Source organism: Scomber japonicus, chromosome 3 (genome assembly GCF_027409825.1).
Source record: "Scomber japonicus isolate fScoJap1 chromosome 3, fScoJap1.pri, whole genome shotgun sequence".
In the NCBI taxonomy this organism is placed as follows: domain Eukaryota; kingdom Metazoa; phylum Chordata; class Actinopteri; order Scombriformes; family Scombridae; genus Scomber; species Scomber japonicus.
The window spans coordinates 17,420,056-17,439,287 of NC_070580.1; the positions used below are offsets into that span (position 1 = coordinate 17,420,056).

The 19,232-nt window shown below is 41.1% G+C and overlaps 2 protein-coding genes across 2 annotated transcripts; one reads left to right on the forward strand and one right to left on the reverse strand.

Annotated features, from left to right (window-relative positions):
• Window positions 1–1,845: 1,845 nt before the first annotated feature.
• smarcc2 (SWI/SNF related, matrix associated, actin dependent regulator of chromatin, subfamily c, member 2) lies at window positions 1,846–13,761 on the forward strand. The gene is made up of 26 exons (XM_053315078.1): window positions 1,846–1,956; window positions 2,609–2,728; window positions 2,830–2,915; window positions 3,095–3,176; window positions 3,685–3,777; window positions 3,940–4,009; window positions 4,101–4,170; window positions 4,386–4,461; window positions 5,529–5,773; window positions 5,894–6,018; window positions 6,118–6,171; window positions 6,374–6,411; window positions 6,631–6,761; window positions 7,192–7,263; window positions 7,398–7,511; window positions 7,611–7,764; window positions 7,864–7,980; window positions 8,078–8,140; window positions 8,241–8,499; window positions 8,930–9,091; window positions 9,177–9,238; window positions 9,335–9,455; window positions 9,549–9,712; window positions 9,803–9,937; window positions 10,025–10,388; window positions 11,667–13,761. Exons 1-26 carry the CDS (start codon window positions 1,846–1,848, stop codon window positions 11,729–11,731), a joined length of 3,153 nt encoding a protein of 1,050 aa, XP_053171053.1. The 3' UTR covers window positions 11,732–13,761.
• A 580-nt stretch (window positions 13,762–14,341) lies between these two features.
• Window positions 14,342–18,767, reverse strand: myl6 (myosin, light chain 6, alkali, smooth muscle and non-muscle). The gene is made up of 6 exons (XM_053315080.1): window positions 18,693–18,767; window positions 18,400–18,427; window positions 16,689–16,832; window positions 15,674–15,847; window positions 15,433–15,510; window positions 14,342–14,878 (listed from the first exon to the last, which is right to left on the reverse strand). The coding sequence occupies exons 1-6, from the start codon at window positions 18,693–18,695 to the stop codon at window positions 14,850–14,852; spliced, it is 456 nt and encodes a 151-aa protein (XP_053171055.1). The 5' UTR covers window positions 18,696–18,767; the 3' UTR covers window positions 14,342–14,849.
• Between the last annotated feature and the right edge of the window lie 465 nt (window positions 18,768–19,232).

Consider the following 19,232-nt stretch of genomic DNA (forward strand, 5'->3'; position numbering starts at 1 on the left):
AAGTGTTTTATTCATTAAGGAAATCAAACAATGCCTGTGAGGAGATATCCATGTTTTTACATAACAAACAACAGTTGTGGGCAATATATCTATAGCAAATATTTGAATTTGAGCTGTTTAATCCTGACATCCCTCATACAGTGGCACATATGATGTGATTACACACATACTTTATCTAAAAAATGCTTTTAAAATGGAAAAAACATTCTTTTTTTCTGTTCACATTGTTTGTTTTTATTGTTGTTGGCACAAGTATATTTTAATTAATTTATCCAGAAATACATAACAACACAGCTGTGACCTGTGTTTTCCTTTATTTTCCCCCAAAGATTTACAGGTAAGTGCTTTGTTTTAGTGATTTTACATTTCACCGCCTCATGTAGTCTTTTCAAGACACTGACAAATAATCAACCTCTAAATAACTCTCAGTGCAGACATACAAAGTGAAACACTGAAATGCACAGAGAAGGCTGCATCAGACTTAATTTCCAAGTCGATACATTTCTCTCAGATTCCAATTACAGGACAGTATGAACTGTACTGTAAATCCAACCATCCTTACAGGACTGATTTAGGACACAAGATCTATATCAGTGTCTGTAGAAATGTATGCTGAACTGGGTAGGTTTTTAATTATTTGCAAAACATTATATTGGCTGTAATATGTTGTTCTGTGGACGAAACATCCCTCACACTTAACATATTAACCTTAACAAATACAAAGACAACATCTGGTTAAAAGTGTGACCATAACGTGACATTTTGTTTTTGTTTTAAAAAAAATAGTTTTCAGCTTCCTAGAAGAGTGGTCAGGACACGAAGGAACAAAGGGGTAAAAGAGAGGAATATTTTTACTTTTATTGCATGTGCATTTTTTGGGAAAGAGGTTAACGATCACATCCAGGGTGCTGGAGCTGAGCCTGCGACTCAGGGCAGATTTACTGCTTGTGCCCTCGTCTCTGGTGTTATATCCACCATGTGCTTCTCCAGGCCCTCTCTGGCCTTTCTTGATTTTCCATTTATAATGAGAAAGTATGTGCATGCCAGTTATGGAAGGTAACATTAGATTTACTCTAACACTATACTTAAAAGACAGGTTCATAAAAACAACAATCAGGTGCCCATTAACAGTGAAAGATGTTTTCCTCCCTGTAATCATTCCTGCTGTTTTTGTGTGTTTCCTTTGACAGTGTTTCCCTGTTAAGCTGTGGTGGATGTATAGCAACAAAAAGACTTTGGTATTAAAAAGACAAACGTTGAAAGATATCTATTTGATTTGACTCATTTGGATGGCTGAAGCTTCATTTTAGCTTCAGATGAACTTTTGAATGCATTTTTGAACATTGCATTTGTGGCATGTGGATTTTGTCCTCCATCACTTACATTGCAAATATTATGAGGGGATCTTACAATGATCAGTATGAACCTGGATATATACATTTACATTTATACTTATACTGTTTTTTAAACTGTGTTGTGTTAAGGGTCCTTAAACTGAAAAACCCCAATACAAAAATAATGATGATCCACACTGGAGCACAACTCTAGTACAATTTCTAGTACAATTTCTAGTACAATTTCTACTTGTGATACTTTTAGAACATTTTTTTACCTCTGTACTTTTTTACTTATCTGTCAATAATGTGATATTAGTACTTTTGCTGTCAATTCAATCGTTTAGATACTTCTTCCACCACTGGTACAGCTGTGATGCGGCAGCAGCAGATCATAATAATACTCTACACAGCAACGCCACCTGCTGTCCGTCTACCGCCCTCACAGCTGCAATGACGTACCTTGGCCACTGGGAGGCACGCGACGTCGACTGGTTGTCTGCAGGCAAAGATGGCGGTGCGGAAGAAAGACGGCGGCCCGAATGTAAAATATTTCGAAGCGTCTGATACCGTCTCTCAGTTTGATAATGTGCGCGTCTGGCTGGGAAAGAATTACAAAAAGGTACTGAGCGCATGTTTTGTCGCCACACACACCACTCGTACATTTTTCAGGCTGAAAATGTGGGCACTAACCTACTGAGCAGAGGCAGTGACAAAGAGAGGAGGGAGGGTGCTGCTGAGCGTCCAGCTGTTTGATTCACTCGAGCCGGGATACAAAAGGATGCTGAGCCGACAGCTGCGCCAGATGCGGCTGCGAATGGCTGTATATCCCTGCATGATAGTGTAGCTCTAATGATCTAGAAGACCTCAGATGGGGGTTTGTGCACAAAGGGGGTGACTTTAGCCGGCCAGGAGGCTAGCTGTAGCTTGTAGCTAAGCGGCTAACTGTAATGCAGCTGAGATCCAGATGTTGGCTCTGCGTGGCGCGCGGCGCTGACTGAAGCCATGGCCCGTGTGTAGTAGTAACACTGAGCGGTGTGCTGCTGCCCACACTCATTGATTTAACAACAAAAATCTTTTAAATTTACAATAGGCCCGATTATAATAGTGATGATAATTTTATTTCATCCTACAACACATATTATAAAGATTAACATACTCCCAATAATAAAGCTGATAGCAGTGCACTACACACACATATCACCCTAGTATCACTCTGTTTGTTTTTATGTGGCTCAGAGTTTTGACTGTCCCTCTATGTTTGCTGTCCTCAGTATATCCAGGCCGAGCCCCCCACCAATAAATCTCTGTCCAGTCTGGTGGTCCAGCTGCTCCAGTTCCAGGAGGAGGTGTTCGGTAGGCATGTCAGCAACCCGCCACTCACCAAGCTGCCGGTATGCCTCCTCCATCACCTCCATATCTCCTTCACAGGCATAAATCAGCTCACTATACCCCTCTGAGGCATTCTGTGAAGTCTTTCTTTTTGTGTCACCAGATGAAATGTTTCCTGGACTTCAAGGCCGGAGGGGCTCTCTGCCACATCCTGGCTGCTGCCTACAAGTTCAAGAGCGACCAAGGATGGTAAGACTTTCTTTCCAGCTGGCTAGATTTAGATTTAGATAGACTAGTTTTAGGAAAAGGGGCAGTATTGATAAACAAACTGATTCAAAATAATTAGGATTATTTAGAGTTACAGTTGCCCAGTTGGATTTTGGCTCTGTTGGCGTTTCATGTGTAACTCCAGTCTAATTTCCTGGTAGGCGCAGGTTTGACTTCCAGAATCCGTCGAGGATGGACCGAAATGTGGAGATGTTCATGACGATTGAGAAGTCCTTAGTGCAGGTGAGTTTGCCAAAATACTTTTTCTTTATATGTGTTTGTTGCACACTCACCTGAGCAGTCAATCACAACTTTAAATCTTTAATTAACAATTCTGTGTGGTGTGATAGAAGTTTGTTTTGCCTTTTTTTGGTAATGAATATATCTTTTTTCATTCCACAAACTATTACAACATTCCCACAATTATGCTTTAATTACAGTTGATGCTCTAAGTAGGCGTCTGTGAGCTCCACATGTTACATCATAATTGTGAAGGCTGCCTGAGCCATACAGCTAGAAATGATGAAGGGCACCCCAAGTCATGTGACATGACCAGTAATCTCACTTAATCAGCCCTGCAGTTACGCTACAATATGATCTATATCTCTTCATATGCAGAGCTCCACAGCACGTAACACAGACGGACTTCTTTATTTTTAATGGAGATTAGGAGTTGTGAATATTTTGATTTCTTGCATATTTATACTTGTGAATGTCACTCTTTTACACATGTTGCATTTCTTATTTTCAGAACAACTGCCTGACCAGACCTGTCATCTACCTGAGCCCTGACATTGAGCCAAAACTGCTTGGGAAACTGAAAGATATCATCAAAAGACATCAGGTTTGTGATTTTGTTTTGTTTTATATGAAGTGTTAGTATTTTATGTAACTGTGAGTATTATAGTCTGAAAATTATAGTCTTCTTTAGTTGTAATAGAAAAATCTGCCTGTATTCTTAAATGTTCTGTTTTGATGATAATTCTGTGGATTTGATCTGTTGCAGGGCTCCGTGACTGAGGACAAGGCCTCCAGCTCCCATGTTGTCGTTCCTATTCCCACCAGCTTGGAGGAAGGTGGGGCGTTAAATGTTTTGCCATTGTTGTTGAATTATTTTACTGCACTGCCTCACTTTGTGCTAATATCCTTTTCTGCTTTTTGGTCCAGAGGAGTGGGTGCGTCCCGTCATGAAGAGAGATAAGCAAGTGCTGCTCCACTGGGGATATTTTCCTGACAGGTTGGAGCACAGTTACACAGCAGAAAGACATGATCCCAACATGATATTTTACACTTGAACTGAAAACTATTGCCGAATATTTTCTTTGGAAACATAACATTTTTACTGCACTGGTAGCTTAAGTTGCTCATTCTTTCATTCTTCATTTTTTTACATGCCAAAATTTGTAATCTTTCCTCTGTTTGATTTTTGACCTTGCTCCTCTCACCTTTCAGTTATGACACCTGGATCCCAGCCAGTGAGATAGAGGCTGCTGTGGAGGATCCTCCCAGTCCAGAGAAGCCCAGAAAGGTATTGCATGACTTTTAAACCATTTTCATCTTGACTAGAATTTAAGAAAGAAAGTCCTTGTTCTCGTCTGCACAACATTAAAATTTAAAGGGTGAGTTAGCTCATTTAAGTTAATTTTGTCTCTGCCTTTTCTTTATTACACATACCTGTCAGGGGATTGTGTATACTGAGCTGAGAGCGCCCCCATTGTGACATCGCTAATTCTTTTTACATCTTCTAACGATGGAAAACATCCAACAATGGAGTGCTGTGGCAAATTGGCACTCAGAGCCACAGAGCCTACTGTGGCACTTCACTGAACAATAAAGTCAAAGCAGCGTCAGAGGCTCTTATTGTGTATTCAGAATGACACTTGGTCAAGGCGGCCAGCACTCACCAGGACATGATAGTAGGAGCGACGAAGCATTAAAATGTTTTGGGCAGTACTCACACATTAATGAATACAATGGGTTAGTTTGTAGTGAGGCATCGTGTGACTCTATTTACTCCATTAGACCACAACTTCAAACTGACATAATTCATTGTTAAACCATATTAACATTATTTATCTCGTTATAAACAAAGTTGCCTCTCTTTCATGCATACATATTTTACGTCAGTGTAAAATTGTATGTACTGAAACAGATAATTAAAAACATCCAATGAACCAAGATAGATTTACTTTCTTTTAATCAGGCCGTTATTTGTACTAAACATAACAGTATTCAGCCACAAAACCAGTTTAGGGATAAAAAAATACCACCTTGTTAAACTGTAGGATTGTTTGATGACATTTTACTCAAGTGGCTGCTGACCGAACTTGATCCAATGCCATTCTATCAATAATATATTGGGATATACACTGCCTGGCCAAAAAAAAAAGTATATATTATTTTGTTGGACCGCCTTTAGCTTTAATTACGGCACGCATTCGCTGTGGCATTGTTTCGATAAGCTTCTGCAATGTCACAAGATTTATTTCTGTCCAGTGTTGCATTCATTTTTCACCAAGATCTTGTATTGATGATGGGAGAGTCGGACCACTGCTCAAAGCCTTCTCCAGCACATCATGTGGTCCTTGTTCACAGGTCCATGCCAAGTGGATTTTAGACCTGGACCAGTATAACGAGTGGATGAATGAGGAGGACTATGAAGTGGGAGAAGGCTGCCCAAAGAGGAAGAGGATCTCAGCCAAGACCCTGACAGACGAGGTAACCACACCTGATGAACGGAGAGACAAGAAGCCGGGCAGTGCCAAGAAGAGGAAGCGCTCGCCCTCACCCTCGCCCACCCCTCCACCACAGGAGAGCAAGAAGAAGAACACCAAAAAAGGGTCTGTGAAAAGTCATGTCTTTGTACATGACTTCATGCTAACCAGCTGATAAATGTGTCACTTTAGGTGTTTGTTGTAGAATCAGAAATATTAAATAAAGTCCTTTGTGTGATCCAACAGGCCGACGACTCCATACACCAAATCTAAACGAGGCCAGAGAGAAGAGGAACAGGAGGATCTGAGTAAGGATTTGGATGAAGCTTCACCTGTTCCAGCATCTGAAGAGGGAAACCCAGCTAAGACAAGTATGCAGCACACGCTTCCACATATGTACAACGCATAAAGTCTCTTTTTTTCTTTATATGGGATTTTCTCATGTTAATTTTTTTATTTCTTTTTTGTAGATAACACTAAGAAGGACTCTGATTCAACCCCAGTCAAGGGAGGAACAGATATGGGTGAGGTTCATAAAGCAGTTTAACAGAGACCCCTACAGCATCTCTGTGTAGTTGTCTCCTATAACACGGTCGCATTTAACCACTGGTTAAAATATAAAGTAAATGAGACTGAACACAGAAGCACAGTAAAAGAAGTTTAAAAAAGTAAAGCATGTACCCAGTAATAAGACGCTGATTTGTAAACTTTTTGTGATTTAAACAGATGAACAAGAGGATGAGTCCATGGAAACAACAGGAAAGGTAAGAGAGTTTGATAGATACTGTTACAGAATAACAGTGAGAACTGTGTGTGTGTGTGTGTGTGTGCATCTCCAAGAGAACCAATTTCAGTTGAAAACCAGTGTTGTGAGGACATTTTGGCCAGTCTTCACAACTTCACAACTAAGGGACTCAGGAATGCATTATATCAATAAGTGTCCTCACAAGGATATAAAAACAAACTTGTGTGTGTTTAAACAGGAGGAGGAGGAGGGCTCCCCAAGTGTGAAGGGTGAACCAGTGAAAGGATCGGACTTGCATGAGGACAATGTGACTGAGCAAACACACCACATCATTATACCCAGCTACGCTGCCTGGTTTGACTACAACAGGTAAAAAACTAACTACAGTAAGTTGTAGGACTACAGTTCTACTATAGTACAACACAACTGGATTTCTGCTTCTTCATGACAAAAACACATGCGACAATGCTGTGGTAGAAAAAGTCCTGCAATGAAACTATAGACTATGATTAATATTGATAATAAGATGAGTGTATTTCAATCCAAATTTAGTTTAAACGGATCATAACTGCACTTAATGTCTATTTATAAAGTGTAGAACTAATTATGTCTTTTCACATTTGAACAGTAGTGCGTTTGTAAAAGTCAGATGTGCAAAGCAAGAAAAATCTGAGGCCCAATTTTGGGATCAGCTGGTGTCGTTTTGGTTGTAGCACATGACCGGTGACTAAGAAAGTCAAAATGAGGTTCAGATGTATTTCAGCTGAGTCCTCATTGTGTCAAAATTGTTTCCCCTCAGTGTTCATGCTATTGAGCGCAGAGCCCTGCCAGAGTTTTTCAATGGGAAGAACAAATCCAAAACCCCTGAGATGTAAGTATTTGATCTACAATATCACAGTTTTTTATTATCAGAAATGTTTGTGGGACACATTTAAAAATGCAATCACATTTTTTAAGTCATAGTTGTAATATCTTTGATTTCTCTTCTCCTCCACCTTTCTGCAGTTACCTGGCATACAGGAACTTCATGATTGACACCTACCGACTGAACCCTCAGGAGTATCTGACCTCCACCGCCTGCCGCAGGAACCTGGCAGGAGATGTGTGTGCAATCATGAGGTATGTGGAGGACTGAATGTGACTACAGATTTTAAATAAATCCAAAGTTGAAACTGTCTGTATCTAGTTGTTGTTAACTCTGTGCTTTTTCACCTGCAGAGTCCACGCCTTCCTGGAGCAGTGGGGACTTATCAACTACCAGGTGGACTCTGAGAGCCGGCCCACTCCCATGGGCCCCCCACCCACCTCTCACTTTCACGTCCTGGCAGACACTCCATCCAGTCTAGTGCCCCTCCAGCCCAAGACTTCCCAGGTCCATACACAGCCTCGTACACACAGACAGAGTTTCTTCCTCTTACGCACAGATTCAGTATTATTTTACACGTGTTCTTCTTTCATTGTGTACCTGCAGACTCCGGCTACGCAGCAGATGATGTCCTTCCCAGAAAAAGTGAAGGATAAACCAGCAGATCTGCAGAACTTTGGGCTGAGGACTGACATGTACAGCAAGAAGACCGGCTCTGCAAAGGTACAAGTCTAAGAAAATGACTGACAGAATGCCTGTGTTGCTGTACTTCATGATGATTTACTGTATTAACAAAGTGGTTGTGTTTTTTTGTGCAAAGACCAAGAGCGCAGCAAGCTCCATGAGGGAGTGGACAGAACAGGAGACACTATTACTACTCGAGGTACAAACAACATAAGCACAAAGATCATTAATCCAGTGCTCGAAAATTGAAAATAATAACCTAGAAATGTGGAGCTTAATGTAACCTTCATTGTCCTTAGGGCTTAGAGATGTACAAGGATGACTGGAACAAGGTGTCAGAACATGTGGGCAGCCGTACACAGGATGAGTGCATCCTGCACTTCCTGCGGCTGCCCATTGAAGACCCCTACTTAGAGGACAACTCCTCAACACTGGGACCACTGGCCTACCAGCCAGTACCTTTCAGCCAAGCAGGAAACCCTGTGATGAGCACAGTGGCATTTCTGGCCTCTGTAGTCGACCCACGTGTGGCGTCAGCTGCAGCCAAATCTGCTCTGGGTGAGAAGCAGCTTATTTTGGGTCTCCACACTGTCCAGACAACATGTTTGTTCCTTCACAGAGCGTGAGCTAATAGCTAGTGCCTTGATGAGGTATGATTGAATTTCAGCATGAATACAAAATTTAGGCAGTTTCCCTAATCAGCCATGTCAATGATCAACACTTGATTAATTATTAAAAACTTACAAATTTGAAAAGTTTTTTCAAGTTTTGGGCTCTTCATATAGGAATTTGAATAATAAACACAAATTATTTGTTAATCAAAATAATTCTGCACAGCTTAAAGGCTTTACTTTATAAACTCAACTAGATTAAACATGCACAGCACAACAACCCATTCTAGTATCATCAAACATTGCATGGCTGCCACAATCTCCCAAAATCCTTACTCATTATTCATCTTTCTCAAATCTTTCTCTCACCTTCACAGAGGAGTTTTCACGTATGAAGGAGGAGGTTCCTGCTGCTCTTGTTGAGGCTCATGTGCGGCGGGTGGAGGAAGCAGCTAGGGTTAGCGGCCGACAGGATCCTCTATACGGCCTGGAGGGGAGTGGCATCGCAGGCACTGGCCTGGAGGAGGGAGACAGACCCGGTAGGATGGACACACAAGTTGAAAATACCCAAATAGACAGATTAAGCAATACACACGTTCATGTTTTTTCTCTCTCTGTCTCTAGACGAAAGCAGCGATGAAAGTAAGAGTGACAGCCAATCAGGTGAAGAGAAGAGGGAGGCCAAGGTACGATATCTGTTTGTTGCAATAATGTTTCTCATTGTGATTAGTTCTGCTTGTGCAGTGCTGTGATGCAAGAGTCTACTGTCATTTTCCACACAGGACAGCAAAGATGGAGTGGCTGAGGAAGAGGAGAAGCAGGCAGAGAACGGAAAGAAAGAAGAAGAGAGAGGAAGAGAGCCTGAGGGAGAAAGGGAGGCAGACAAAACTGAGTCAGAAATGGGTATGTAAGGGCATCTCATCACGTCAGTCACACAAAATTGTGTTCTGGTCTTAGGTGCATAAAAAAATCAACTTTTGTTTTTTTTTCTTTTAGGTGACGGGGAGAAGGAGAAGGATGGAAAAGAGGGAACAGAAGAAGGACAGAGAGAAGGAGAGAGTGAGATAGAAAGGAAGGCTAAAGTGGAGCGTGATGTTGGAGAGGGGAATCTGGCCACCGCCGCGGCATCTGCTTTAGCTGCTGCAGCCGTCAAAGCCAAGGTAATTATCACAGAGGCTCAACCAGCTGTATCCTCCACCTTTTTTCCACCTTTTTTCCTGACTGTAGTTTCTCCTTTACTTTACTCGTAGCACCTGGCTGCAGTGGAAGAGAGGAAGATCAAATCTCTGGTGGCTCTGCTGGTGGAGACCCAAATGAAGAAGCTGGAGATTAAACTGAGACACTTTGAAGAACTGGAAACCATCATGGACAGAGAGAGGGAGGCTGTGAGTGAGGGATTCTGGGATATATAGCATCAACAGTAGCCGGGCTAATTACAGTGCAAAGCCTTTAACATGTTTCTTTTTGTGCAGTTGGAGTACCAGCGGCAGCAACTGCTGGCTGACCGTCAGTCGTTCCACATGGAGCAGTTGAAATACGCTGAGATGAGAGCTCGCCAGCAGCACTTCCAGCAGATTCAGCACCAGCAGCACAGCCAAGCCGGGGGCACTCACTCCACCCAGGCTGCAGCAGCCCCGCCAACCCAAGGCTCGACTGCAAATCAGCCAGCTCCCAGCACACCAGCACCGCAGCCAGCCCCCAGCCCTGCACCTCCAGCCTCTTCTGCCCCGGCTCCTGAGTCCCAGCCACCTCCGAGTGCCCACACCTCGCCCCCCGGCCCCCCAGGTCAGGCCATAGCTGCCCACTCCAGCTCCAGCACTACTCCTGTACTCCATGGTGAGCTTAAAGTTAAAGCACAATTTAGCAGCTTTAATGCTGTAGGTGTTAAAGGATAGATTAGCAATTTTTTTTAAGCCTGTCCTAAAACAATAGTCAAAAACAAATGAACACTGACCCATTCTCTTGCTGTAATCATTCCTCCTGTTCATACTTTATAATGTACTTTCAATGTAAGTGTTGGGGACACAATCAACAGTCCCTCTGTACAAAAAATATATTTAAAAGTTTATTTGAAGCTAATATGAAGTTTTAGCCAACCAAATCCAAACCCATTAGTCAGAAGAAGTCAGTATCTTTCAAAGTCACTCTTAGTGCATCTTTAATCCCTCTTTTTATGACAATCCCTCCACTGCAGCTGAACAAGAAAATGCTGTTCATTGAGACACAGAAGGGATTATTATTACTAAAAAGACGGAAACGTTGAAAGATATCCACTTTATCTGTCAAACTCTGCATATCCTACAGTGCAGAACGTTTTACAGGCAGTGGGGAACTTTTTTAAAGTTAAAGCATAGGTTTAAGTTATTAGCATTAATTATTTTCACAAACCTCTATCACGCTGCTATAGGACTACACGTACGGTTAGTAACAGCATTAGCATTTATTATGTAATCCTTTATTTAAATAGGTAGTATCATTGAGATTGGGCTCTCTTTTTCAAGAGAGAACTGTGTACAAGAACAAACATATACAGTTAAGCATGGACACAGACACAGACAAGAAAGACAAGAAGTCCAGCCTTTTAAAATCTGATATGATCATTTTAATCTAAGTGACATACTGCACAAGATACATCTTCTGGATACACTGGGATGCAATCTGAGTGATATGACCTGTGGTCCTCAGGCATTTCGGGTCTCTCATCATTAGTCACCCTCACCCAGCCGACCCAGCCAGGGTTGATCAGGCTGCTGTGTCCCAACAGCAAATACCCACAGATCAGCCTTCTTGCTCCAAAACCAGCTGGTGGCTTTCTCTGTGGTTTCACTCATTGATCGAATGGCTCTCTGTTTTCGTCCCTGTAATGCCCAATCAATGAAGGACTCTGTAGAGCAAGTGTCCTGCAAATCCTCTGCAGCCCACCTTTATAGGCTCAAACTCTCCTGGAGTTCATTGCATTTGTAAACAGCATTGTATTTGAATTATTTGTCGTGTCAACAGAAGGTCTGTCTGAGTACACCAAACAAGTAGTCACATTTATATCCTAAAACCAGATGGCTTCAAATTGTTCAGATTTTTAACATTTCTCTCCTCCTCCCGTTTCACCCCTCACAGAGCCCAACGCCCCTCTGCCTGGGGAAACACTCCACCCCTCAGCTCCAGTTCCACCACCGCAATGAGAATCTGAGTGACTCTGACCACTTTCAATCCTGCCTGTATCATCTGAAATGAAGAAGTCAAAAACCGAAGGAAGAGAACACATTTTACATTTTCAGCTTTTTTTTTTTTTTTCTCCAACTGGACAATTCATGTGAGAAAGAGAAAAAAATTAACAAGCCAACTCAGAAGTCCCTTTCAAATTGAATCAATGCCAATGAAGAATACTGATTTTCAGACAGTTCATCTGGCATGGCCGACAGGACAGCAACATCCCACTTCATTATTTCACACCAGAGATCTGATAAACTAAGAGGGTCTTAACAATATGCTGGCACTCAACGAGAAGAAGAAGAGAAAAGACTCATCTTGTGTTTTCAGTGTTTTGGAAATTGTTGCATTTATTTCCTGCAACGGTTTGTCACACTTTGTGAAGTCTCACGCTTCATAATCTCTCCAGCGTTCTCCCCCCTTGTACTGTAGGTACTAATTGAAATATATGTAAGGAAAAAAAAGCACTTTTAATATGTTTCCCTAGGTCTCATTGAAAGACTTGAAGCATCCATGAAATTGAACTTTAGCACTTATATTGTCCTTTTGTTGTCTTAAATACTTTTTCATAATGAAGGTTTTAGAAACTCGATTGGAAATGTTACGTTTTTTCCTCTCTATTTTTTATTTGCGTTACATGGACAACGGTCACTCTACAGGGTCTCTGACCTGAAGGTCACATATCTTAAAAAGAGAAATATCTGTGATGAATGACAAACATTCAAATCAGAAGCCCGTTTGAAATTACTTAACTTTGGATGCAGTTTGAGAATATGTACTGTAAAATGGACTTTCTGTTACAAAACCTTGACAAACACGTCTTTTATTATCCTGTAATGATAATATGAGAACTGTCTGTCCTCCAGTAGCCCCCTGGAGAGTCATTCAGGTGAGGTCATTGTCACGGAAAGACCTCCTTTGAAATATCTTGATAATGAAATCCCTTTTCAAGAGCACTTAAGAGAAGAAAATGTCAGTGAGGGGCTATGTGTAGGTTGTAGTTTTGTGAGGAATGTAGTATCGTTTAAAAAGGAATGACTGAAGAAGTCTGGGAATAATGAATTTATTGCTGACCACAGATGTGTTTATTCATAATTTGTGTTAATTGCTAAACCAAAATGTTTTTTATAATCATGTTGATCTGACATTTATTCAGTGTTTTATTGTGGTTGCCTGGGAAATGAAGAGGATTTTTAAGCAGCTTATTTTTCCGCTGGTGCATTTTTAAGTTACAAATGGAAGAAATGATCATGCTGTCAAAAAACAAGGGAGCTCACACCTTAAACAGCTGACAGTGGAGAATTGTGTCCTTAATATCTGCAACAATATCCTCACTTTTTATCCTATCAATTTTTATATTTTTTACTGTCCCTTTTTTCCATCTCCTTTCTTTGATATGTCAACGTTGTAACTGTATATTATTACCTTTGTAGCCTATATTTACCCTCTCCACTGTTTGTGTGCGATTCTGACGGTTCCATCGGATCCGTCCAAGATGTGACTGTGAGCATGTGTGTATGTGAAGGCATGCCATTAAGATCTGTACAACCATATTACCATTCAGTTTTATTTCCAGTGCCATTTGTTGTGCGTCACAAAAATTCGAAGAATGACTTTAAAAAACACGGCACATCGCGTCAGTGTCATGAAATATAATCCAGTCAAATGGTGAATCTTTACAGTTACGTTTGTCAAGCCAGTATTGCAAACCTCACCGCAGCTGTGAGCGTAAAATGGACTTCTTTTATCTGTGTTATTACTACATTGTGTGGATTTTGTGATATGAAATAAGTGTCTGTTCAGTTTCTGTATGTTTTTCACTATGCTGAAGGTAGCAGCAATTGCATTGATTATTATACAGTAGAAATCGATTTTTCCTCCGTAAATAATCAACATTAGTGCTGACAGTTAATCTGATAGTTTGTATCAAAAAAAAAAGAAGAGGCAAAACAAAAGACGTTCAGGTTTTAATTACAAAATGTTGGGGAAAAAATAAAGATGTGAAAAGAAGTCATTGTGAGGAGTCGTTTGTTCTTCTGGTAAAATAAATAAGAGTCAGACACAAGATGTTAAATCTACTGACTAGTAAAAAGGGTTTTCTAGTGTTTCAGGAGTCAGAGCTGCTGAAGAAAAAAAATCAGTTACGCCCAAAATAATAACAGCAACACAGAAGAGTCACCACATTACAGTACAGCCACTGTAGATTTCAAGATTATTGTACTTTGTCATAAAAAAACATCTACAGCCCATCTTCTCACACACAAAACACAAACTAGTCTTACAAATGAAGGAGTGTGTGTGCTGCTTTAAACTCATTCTCCAATTAGATAGTTATGTCAAAAACACTTTTAAACATTTAAAATATTAACATTTAATCTATTTAACATATGGATTCCCAATGCTGCCGTTAATCCACGTCATTAAATGTAAATAGTCTTTTTGATGGCATCGACATTTTGATGGATGCTTAATCTCATTTTTGATCTCGTTTTTTTGTAGAATGTGTAGAACCACTCCCCCCCCCCCCCATCCAAGTGACACTAGCATTTTTCTATCATTATTCTTGCAATATTTTCTGATAATTGATCATATTTGTCAGATGTTTCACTGATATTCAGATATAATAACTTTGAAATGTGATTTAAAAAGTGTGATAATATACAATACAGAGATATTTGATTTAAGCAAGGACTCAGCCTGAAAGACACTTTGGAAAGTGGGATTTTTATTCAATACTGTTAAATGTAACATTATTCTCATCATTCACATACACATTTTCATATCCATCCAGAAATTCCAAGGGCTCCCACAAAAGCTGGTTGACAGCTAGCCTGACAGAGGTTGATTGACACAGAGGGAACAGAGAAGGAAATATCAGCTGCAAGGTTGAATAATATGAGGAAATGAGATGAGAGGGCCTCTCTACATCAGACAGAAAAGGCACTTTACAAATAAAATAACGATGTCTAAAGAAAGAAAAACACAGACTTATTGGAGGTAGGATGACACGGATGGAATAAGCGAGACATGATCAACAAAACACAAATCTTAAGGATTCAAATTAAAGCTGGGAGTGTGTTTGTGAAATTCTCAACCGCTCATCACCACCCGGACGAGTTCTGCGAAGAGAGAGAGAGAAACACGACATCAGCACTCAGTGTGAAGCGTGTCATATACAAGAAGTTACAAAGTCAACATACAGCATCACCCGCAAGGCGACACATCTCTGAGCTCTCTGGATCAAAAACACCAAGGGGCCACAGAGTCAGCTACTTCACAGGTTTTAATAAGAAAGCTCTTTTACTGCTCTGGTTATTGTATTATATTCAAGAAAGCTACTATAACAGCTCGCCTGCACTGCCACTGCATGTGAAGGTGGGTGACAACTCTCCCTTCTTCATTCCCTCTCTAGATAAAGAAGACCCTGTGCAGTGGTCAGTTTGAGCTGCCTCTTTGTCCTCCAGGCGCCTGAATGACGCCCCACCCCGATGAGATCAACAACCCAAACAACGGAAAAATGAGCATGTGACACACAGATTCAATTACTCTAATTTCTTTTTATACGACAGTTATACTTCACATATTTTTATGTAACACGTTGCAAAGAGCATGATACTTGTTTTTCCCCTCTTAGGCATCCAAGTTCATTTTTCTACATGATGTTCAGTGTTACCTTCGTAGTTAATGCAGCCATTGGCATCTTCGTGTCCAGCAAGAAGAGTCTCCACCTCCTCCTCTGTCATCTTTTCACCTGAAATACAAAGTTGACTTAGTAAAATATTTTAAGAAACAATAAAGGAAACAAGAAAGAAAGTGATAAGCACAGTCAGAGGAGTGATTTTTTCTAACATACAAAACATCAGCTGTAGCTGTAATTACTCCATGATGACTAATGCTGTTGTTTGAGGTCTTACCTAATGTGGTGAGGACATGACGTAGCTCTGCTCCCATCACTGTACCATTTCCTTCTTTGTCAAAGACACGCAGGCCCTCTACGATATCCTCAAAGGAGCCCTGGTCCTTGTTTTTAGCAATAGCTTGAAGCATGGGCAGGAACTGCTCAAAATCCAACATCTTGTGATTCATCTCTGCAGAGTGATTAATGACAAACAAACGTAAGAGTAAAGTTGCTTATAATCACCCATATTTATTTAAAACACCTTTAGAACTTGCACATGATTTACGAAGCTCCTTCCTATTAGGTCGTATTCAGACCAAATCAGCTGTTGTGGTGCAGCGCTGCAGGGTGACTGGAGGTGTACAGTATGGAGGTGTTTGTGATGTAGAATGTAACAGCTGTGAAACAATCAGAAAATAACATTTTATTGATCTGTTTCACCGCCTTTCTCGATACAGGCCCTCGCTCTCTTCATCTACTTTCTACCTTACAGGGTTTTACATCTCTGATTCGTCTAATCACTGGCTCTGATCGGCCACTGCAGCGTGATGTCGGGTTGCGTTTCTCCATAAGTTGACTTTGGCTCAACTGTCTCGCTGTGGGCTGGTGCAGTGCCGCTCTGGACAAAACGCCTGCAGCCAAAACACACTACCCCCGTTCAAATCAATAGGAGGATTGGTGTTTTTGCTGCACCGCCTGATTTGCTCTAAATACGGCCTTACAGTTGTACTGTTGTGTGTGTGTGAGTTCCTCTCTCCTGTGTCTCTCTGCGCCCCGCTCCCTACTCCTGCAGTGGCTGGTGGATGATACTGCTGTAGCGTAATGTCTGAGAGCTGCAGACAGAGCTGGTGGGCCAGTTGCTGATTAACCATACTCAATGAAATATCATCAACTGGACATTTTCAAGGAAGTAACAATCTCTTTATGTTTTCACAGTATCAGAGCCTCAAACTACCTGTTAATTGAGGCAAAGATAAGTTGTTTGAACTGATCTGGTTAAATCATGTCAATGCTGTGTCTGAGAGGCTTGCCTTCCAGCTTTGGGTTTCCCAGGACCTTGAGCACCTCGGCGTTGACAGGGTTCTGTCCGAGGGCCCGCATGACATCACCACACTGGCTGTAGCAGATCTTCCCCTCACCCGTCCGGTCAAACAAAAGGAAAGCTTCCTTGAACTCTGACAGGGAGACACAGAGGAGGATGTCAGACACAGCTATACAGCACATTAGATTAATAAACATCACACAAAAAAACAAACAACACAAGCAAACACATAACGAGGCAGATGACTTCTGACTACATTTGTTATTTGACAGCAGACAAATGCATTGAAGTCTATGCACTGTGAGACAGATTTAAATTGTGATTATCATTTGATAAATGTCTTGTATATATTATATGTGTTCCAAATGTTGTTTTCAAACTAAGGGGCCAACGTTTGTTCTGATTTCAATGTAAAAGTAATGTCTCTGTGACACTGTATATCTAGTTTAAGCCTATTGTCTTAGAAACTGTGTGGATCATGAGGAACCTATACGAGGTAAATTTGAAGGAAGTCCTTGTTTAAATTCATTGACCATGTAACCAAGTCACCATGACCTCTGTGAGATCATCTGAGGGTGTAACAGTTTGTGGAAGTGTCCATTTAGGGAGCTGCCTGTTTGTGGGGAACTATATATCTATCTGGTACATGATAACTGTATTTTTGTATTTAGACATTTGTATAATTGTGGATATTGAGCTGAGGAAGTCAGGCAGACCACTAGACTTATTTTGAGTATCAATACAAGCGTTGATAGGATCAATACCAAAAAAATGATTCCATCTCACATTTGATCATGATCTGCAGCCTATTAATGATTAATTCCTGCCATAAATGATGACAAATGGCTCTTTAATATCTGACTATACATGAACTTTAAAAAAAAAAGTATTATTGGTATTAGAATGGAAACGAACACACATGGAAGGAAAAATGCTGTGTTTCGTTTAAGCAAAGTTGTTTGTGACCTGCATCAAATTACAGTGTGTGTTGTTGTTTTAGTAAGTGGCACCAAACAGTAGCTGCAGTGTCTCTGCCACGCCTTTAAATAAAGAAGTAAAGTCTGAGCCAACATGTTGATCCACACAACTGCCTGCACACCACCTACCTTTACTATCACACTTCAGACATCATGTAAATGCTGCTTGGTTCAGCTTCAGCATGCAAAAACACTAGCAACTTAGTAGATCAGTACTCATAATGAATTCAGACAGTAATTTACCAGTGTCAGTCAAGTCAAGTCAAGTGTGAGTCATGACAAACTTTAATCCCCCCCCCCACACACACACACACACACTGACATGACACACATCAGTCCATGGTCACCTTTGGGGACATTGCATAGGCTTACATTCATTTCCAGGAGACTTGATCTAGCCATAACCACTGACCCAAAAATCTGCAAGGTTTTTGTCTCCAACTGGGACAAGCCATCGTCAGTAACCTGGTCCTAAATATGAAATTGTCCCCAAGAGTAGCCCATGTCAGACCACACACACACACAAGTCAGAAATGCTTTTGTTTAGTTAAGCTCAGTCTGTCATCTGCAAGTCATTACAGTACCTGAGGGGATCCAGAGCTTTGAAGAAACAACAGTTCGGCTACAGGATCAGAGTCACGGATTCATGAAGCTATTTCAAATGTTTTAAAGTAGCTGAAACCTTGAAAAGAAACCTATTTTACAAAACAGATGTTAACTCACCAATGATCTGGTCCTCTGAGAAGTCAGACTGGTTGAGACAGATTGAGGGCAGCATGAGTTAGATGGGGCAGACGGAGAAAAAGAGACTGGTATTAGTGTAATTTTAATGCTTTAGTTAATCCTCCATTAACGCTAACACACAGGTAGCTAGGCTAACAGCTCCTACAGGATGCACAGCCCACTCAGACCAACGTTTCCAAAATCAATTACGAACTAGGAATTATTATGTAGTATGCTTATATCATGGCTATATTTATGTACAGAGTATTATGTGGAGCAGTATCTCTACGTACCATGTCTGTTTGTAGTCGTTAGATGACGTACGGGAGAGGGGGCTTTACGGAGCTGCTGCTGTGACACCAGCTAGCATCGGCTTAGATAGAACATCCCTGAAGATGTCACCGCAGCTTGCGTAGCAACAGCCAATCAGAAAGCTCCGCCTCACAGGCTCAGCAGTAGAAAGGCTGGAGCGTCCTGAGTGTTTCTGACAGTCACTTAACATGTTTGAATTTGAGGAGGTAGTGTATTTCATGGCCTGGGGATGTACAGCTTCTGCGCGAACTGGTTGGTTCAATCGTCTCCACTGATGTATTAATTCAGAAGTGTCCAGATACATTTTGTCTGGCTATATCTACAAAGCAATTATTCCAACAATAATCTCATCCTGGCTTCATCCAACAAGACAATGACCCCCAAACACACACAGCCCCTGTAACCAAAGCTTTTATCAGTGGCAAAAACTGGAAGGTTTTAGTCTGGCCAAGTCAGTTACCAGATTTCCTGAAAAGGTGATTGAAGACAGAAAGCCCCTGTAATAAACATCAATTAAAGAC

Excerpts from the sequence above, each read along its gene's own strand:
- smarcc2 (XM_053315078.1), top strand. The coding sequence starts at position 1,846 with ATGGCGGTGCGGAAGAAAGACGGCGGCCCGAATGTAAAATATTTCGAA. Across the intron at positions 9,456-9,548 it reads CAAAACTGAGTCAGAAATGG|GTGACGGGGAGAAGGAGAAG; the intron begins GTATGTAAGGGC and ends TTTTTCTTTTAG. Across the intron at positions 9,938-10,024 it reads TGGACAGAGAGAGGGAGGCT|TTGGAGTACCAGCGGCAGCA; the intron begins GTGAGTGAGGGA and ends CTTTTTGTGCAG.
- myl6 (XM_053315080.1), bottom strand. Across the intron at positions 16,833-18,399 it reads CTCAGAGGACCAGATCATTG|AGTTCAAGGAAGCTTTCCTT; the intron begins GTGAGTTAACAT and ends TCTCCCTGTCAG. Across the intron at positions 14,879-15,432 it reads TGGCTGCATTAACTACGAAG|AACTCGTCCGGGTGGTGATG; the intron begins GTAACACTGAAC and ends CTCTCTTCGCAG.